Source organism: Procambarus clarkii, chromosome 54 (genome assembly GCF_040958095.1).
Source record: "Procambarus clarkii isolate CNS0578487 chromosome 54, FALCON_Pclarkii_2.0, whole genome shotgun sequence".
Taxonomy (NCBI): Eukaryota; Metazoa; Arthropoda; class Malacostraca; order Decapoda; family Cambaridae; genus Procambarus; species Procambarus clarkii.
Genome location: NC_091203.1, coordinates 9,411,513 through 9,417,112, shown reverse-complemented (window position 1 = coordinate 9,417,112; position 5,600 = coordinate 9,411,513). Strand labels below are relative to the sequence as shown.

At 43.3% G+C, this 5,600-nt stretch overlaps 1 protein-coding gene across 3 annotated transcripts; it reads right to left on the bottom strand.

Moving 5' to 3' along the window:
- Window positions 1–1,939: 1,939 nt before the first annotated feature.
- LOC138352607 (uncharacterized) lies at window positions 1,940–5,276 on the bottom strand. 3 transcript variants are annotated; one of them, XM_069305094.1, is made up of 4 exons: window positions 5,082–5,168; window positions 4,604–4,681; window positions 2,352–2,842; window positions 1,940–2,134 (listed from the first exon to the last, which is right to left on the bottom strand). In XM_069305094.1, exons 2-4 carry the CDS (start codon window positions 4,679–4,681, stop codon window positions 2,008–2,010), a joined length of 696 nt encoding a protein of 231 aa, XP_069161195.1. In that variant the 5' UTR covers window positions 5,082–5,168; the 3' UTR covers window positions 1,940–2,007. The 3 variants fall into 3 exon arrangements, 2 of the variants coding, with proteins under 2 accessions (XP_069161195.1, XP_069161197.1); XM_069305096.1 differs by having other exon boundaries at window positions 1,940–2,285; window positions 2,363–2,842; window positions 5,082–5,163; XR_011222836.1 differs by lacking the exon at window positions 4,604–4,681 and having other exon boundaries at window positions 1,940–2,842; window positions 5,082–5,276.
- Window positions 5,277–5,600: the final 324 nt, after the last annotated feature.

Sequence of the window (5,600 nt, the reverse complement as noted above, 5' to 3'; positions counted from 1 at the left end):
AGTAACACACGCATCCACGGAATCTACAAGATGCCGATGGAGGGAGAAATCGTCAGGAGGCGCAGAATCAAGAGGGAGGAGATCAAAGTATTTGGCCCATGAAGCAGGACCAAACAAGGCCTGATACGCATCAGCACGGGAAGGAATCGAGCGAGTGCGGTTGGGGTGCGAACGGCGTTGAGAACCCCTAGAGAGAGAGGGGTCAAAAGGCGCAGTAGTCACAACGAAAGACTTAGCCACACCAGGGGACGAAGTGGTCACCACCGGGGGCTGGAGGCTCGACCCAACCTCAGAGGAGGGAGGGGAGCTGGGGGAAGAAGTCAGGACGGTCAAAGGAGGAGCAAGGTCGGGGCCCAACGCAGCGGGAGCTACAGAGCCTGGTCTTCCAATACAGGCCGACTCTGGGGCTTGGTCGCCCACCCCACGAGCCTGAGAGGGTACAACGGAAACATTCAACGACAGAGACGAAAAGTGACAAATTCATCCACGAATGTGCCCCCATACCCACCATGGAGCCACAATTAGAGGCAGGACACCCAACAGGAAGCTATCGCCGATCATGCCGGGGCCCCCTAGGGGTGCGTCGTGAGTATACGCCCCACAAACGCCACCTTAAGAACCGTCAGTCCGTCGAGATCGGGTTCAGCGACGAAAGGGGGATTGACAATAAAAGGTTCCCCTCGCTCGAGACGTCGGGTACTACAGTTCTACGGGTGCAAGAGTATGCCTCCTCAAGCACCCGGGCGTCAAAATAGAAGAAGTCCAAAGAAATAATCCAAAACAAGCAAAAGGTCAGCAGGAAACGACAAGCAGATAGGAGAAGAGGGGGGAGAAAAACGAAACATAAGGAAAAGGAAAAGCGATCCGGCACAATTGGAGAAGACAGCAGCAGGAGTGCAAGGCCAGAAAAGGACAGAGGACTGCCCAACGGAGCATCACACTCCGGCAGCCGTCCACCAAGCCCCCTCACGACGCCAACGGGCCGGAAGGGGAGGAGGAGGAAAAGGAAAAGGTGCCCAGCAGAATTGGAGAGGACGGCAGCAGGAGCACAAGGCTAGAAAAGGACAGGACTGTCCTAAGGAGCATCACACTCCGGCAGCCGCCCACGAAGCCCCCACACGGCGACAACGAGCTGAGCGGGGAGGGGGCTAACTTTAAAAAGTACTCACGTATGGATGATAGTAATAATCATATTTACCACACCATTTAGACCCACTCCACGCAATCTTCTACTGTCGGGTGGAAGAGATGCACTCTTGACCCTCTGAACCATTTTATCCTGCGTCTTATTCGTCTCAGTCTTATGGAACGAGTCTTCGTTGTGCTTTCAGCTGTCCGAGTACTCCTGAGCAAGCCAGGTAAACTAGGGTACTTCATGCAACTGGTTCAAGATTCTCTGATAGATAATTAAATAATTATCTATCAATGTCTACCGACAACGGTTTACAAGTCTAACCCCCCCTTTCACTCTAGGGGTCACTATTCACTACGAATTAACACTTCGTCACAGGCAACTTTGCCTCCGAATATCGTTGGTTACACTCTAGTTTGCAATTCTTTCACATTTTGCATCCAATAATGTCGCGTCGCCGAGAAGACACGTACCGACTCATGCTTTGAGAGCATGAGCAGCAAGGGTTTTAGACTTCACACCCACAACATTTTCAATTATAGAACCAAGATTTAATTGAAGTGCTTATTAACCTATGAGAGTTGTGCTGACCAGGACAACACTTCTTGGTTAATAAATTTGGTTAGGAGGTTGCAAGATAATTAACCCAATGCCTCAGTTTATTCAACCTGAACCTGTCAGTCAGGTTGACAATGCTTAACTTCTGGACCACCAGCTGTTGCTGAATTGAACCGTTTTGCAATAATGTTTGCAAATCTTTATCGACGACTACTAATCTAGCCATTTAAGGGGGAAAAAAATATGATCACCCAGAAGCCATTTTATTGAATATACTTTATATTTCGTTCTTTAAAATCTTGGCATGGATGGACGTGCTAAAGCTGTCTATAACCGTAGCGAGCTCCGGGGACGAGGACCGTGTCTGTGACTGTGCGGTAGTCCGTGAATACTGTGCTCTTAGTATTTATGTTTGTTCTCACCAGCGTTGTCGTGTACGACAGCCTGTGGGGAGTAAAGTTGTCAATTAGCCAGTACCTTTACATAAATCAGTTTATGTTAAGTCTGACTGCACGTACGTGACCGTTAATGTTGAAGGTCTGACAACTACCGTTGTCTGGAGGGCGACACGGTCATCCACCGGCGTCTGTACCACCTGTGTAAGACAACAATTAGCTAGTCTAAGCTCAGCCTCCAGACCATCGTTTGTCACAATACATACCAAGTTCTCACCGCGCGTGTTCCAGTGCTGACAGTCTGAACGGTGAGTGAAGTGAGGGTGACAGCCACACTCTGGAAAGCCTGATCAGTGAGGGTGACGAAGCGGTCGATGGTGAAGAGCTGGGTGACAGTGGGGTTAAATACTGCGTCAACTCTGCTCACTTGTGGACTGCCATACCTAGCTCCAGCGTAAGGAGCCGGACCGCTACTGCTAGAGGAAGCGAGAGGTCCACTGCTAACCTGTCCAGGCCTGTCACCACTCCCGCCAATTCCTTGACCAGAACTGCCAGCTGGGCCGCTGCCGATTCCTTGGCCAAGGTTAATACCTACTCCTTGACTGCTGCCAAGTCCTATTCCAGCACCCAGAACTGGACCGCTGCCCAGGCCGCCACGTACTACTGAACCGCTGCCATGTTGACCTGATGACCCCTGAGAGCTGGCACTACCCGCACCTCCTGGTCCTCTGGTCTGACTGCCATAAGGAGAGGCAGGCTGATGGGTTGGATGAAGAAAACAGTTTGAAGTGCATATTTAAGAGCCATTAGAAAACTTAAATTTGTAAAATACTTAAAATTCAAGTCTGAGGCACCTACACTAAATACATTATTAAGCATTTGAAAAGTTAGAATTAACTATGAAGGGGCACTAAGTTTTATAGTATGGCAATAAACCAGAAAACTGCGCTAGAACTTTTTTATTAGTAAGTGAAGATTAGTGGGTTTAAGAGGTTGTGCAAGATATGATGTAATAATGATTACTAAATGTCACAGGTACCAAACAGTCAACCAGGTAATTTTTCAACTTTAATAGAGTTCAAGAAACTTTAGGGGAAACAGAACCCCACATTCCCGATGTGTTCTTTGAGAAGTGATGACATCCAAGTATCCAAGCTACCGCCATCAAGATCTATTAACTTTAAATTTAGATAAAAGTATCAGTTAAGAATCTGCAGTTAACAAAATTATTAAATAACCAAAAGGTTTATTGGCGTTTTAACCCACTCTGTAGAGCCCCAATACAGTAACCAAGATCAACGTTTAGTCTCATCAACTCTCTGGTAGAATCAGGTCAACTTTACTGTAAACAAGAAACTCTAGGGAAACCCATTGACGAATAGTGTAAAATGCTATACAAACTTAGACCCTTTACATGTAAAAGCTAAAGATAATTTAAAATGGTTCCATTGTTAAAATAAGGTCTAAAGCTGTAAGCTTTAGGGCATCCTCAAAATAGCAAGGCTAGTTTACTAAATTCCAGCGTTTGGTTTATCTTTTGTAATCTTACAATTAAAAGGTCAGTCCGTACCCATTAAATGACGGCTGGTAAGGATCCCAAGACCAGAATAGTATTTAATAATTAGACAATTAAGGGTTACGACAGACTGAAGTCATGCTATATTGTAATCTTTCATACAAGTGCTACTTTCCCTTAAATATTTAGAATCTGATATTCGATCTCATTAATTTCAGCTAAGCCCAACAAGGAAGTTTAAACTTTTATGTATAGTTAGAAAAACTAGCATATACACAACTAAACACTTCGAGACTCGCCAAGGTCGTCCAACAGCGCCTGCGTGACATGCTATATAGATTTTATAGTATAAATGTAAGTTATGTTCAAATTTCCTTATCTGAAAGTTCAACGATTGGTTTGAAATTTTGACTACGTTCCATTGTAATATGTAAGAGGTTTTTTTTTATATGCCAGCCCCATTTGTGACAATTATTTTATATATATATATATATATATATATATATATATATATATATATATATATATATATAATGTGCTACCTGTTGTAGGTAATTGCAACACTATACTAATTATTACAATTCGATTTCAATGTTACGGACTGCATCGATGAAATTAATTTTCATGGAAGCAAGACTTAATTATTGTCCGACATGGCATTTTGAAGCGAGCTGTGATGTTTAACACGCCACATTTGGCGAGTACTTCTCTTCCGTATTAACCATTTCTTTTACCTTTTCTTTACCGTTCCAATTTTCCTGATGGGAACAAATTATTTGGGAACGCATCGGACCAGGGAAATGGTTGGAAGAACGGGAATGGGAAGGGAGGGGGGGTGGGAGGGGAAGTTTGGGGGACGAGAGTAGAATGGTGGGGAAAACGAGGCTGTGGCTCGGCAAAACATGGCAGGGTACAACTAGTGTTTAACAATAATTACATATTTATAGGAAAAATAAAATATTTTACCAAAATATTTAGGAAAATAAAAACACGTTTACTCACGTTAACAACTTGGGCAACGACAAGCACCTGGGAGACTACCAGGGTTGTCCACAATATTAGCCAGGAACTATTGGTCATCTGACAAATAATGTAGTTTATGTTAAATCAATAACTACGTCCCCAATGCGGCAAAACCGTTCTAGTTAACATTGGTATACAAGAAAGCTTGGCAAGTTGCACAAAGTGCTGGAGGGTGGATGTTTACCGAAAATGAATGTAGCAAGACAATGAAGATAATTTTACTAGTTTCTTTTTCGCAGGCATTAGTCATAAGCAGAAATTTATCATCTTCGTAAATAACTAGAGTACTGACGACGGGAAGTCTGGCAAATTAGCAGGATAGAACATTAACACCCATATACCAGCTTCAGTGTTAAAAAAAAAAAAAGTAAATACCAAGAAACGTTATCCAACGCCACTTTCATAACACTATTAAACCTAAACAAATAACAATAAACTAATCTATTTACACACAAACCTTGAAGGTCAAAGAGAGTGTTATCACCACAGGAAGTTAGGGATTGAATGTCAAGTGCAGGAAGGTGGCCCGACTCGTTGCCTTCCCCACACACTATAAACACTCGCACTAACAAGAGACTATAGAAGAAGGATAGGAAAGCTCTCTATAAAATATATAGATCTTGTATCACCCAACCCGACGCTCGCCCTGCCTAACAACTCCATCTATTGACGAGTGCGCCAACAACAGGAGAAAGTGGTACTGTTTCATTCCCTTCCCATTAACATTATATCACTAACTTTCTTGAATTATTGTAAAAGTTCTTTGTTTCTTAATTATGTCGTGCTAAATAGTTTGTTAATAACTTCACTAATTACAAAGTTTTACTTTTTTTACCATGATTAAGCTCTTATATAGAAGCAAATTAAACATAAATGAGTCCACAATGTAGTGAAACCAATAACGAGTCTCGCGGGACTGACCTCAGTCCTTCTAGACGGCGCTTCGTTCTTTTTCGTTCGTAAACCAGTTTAATGT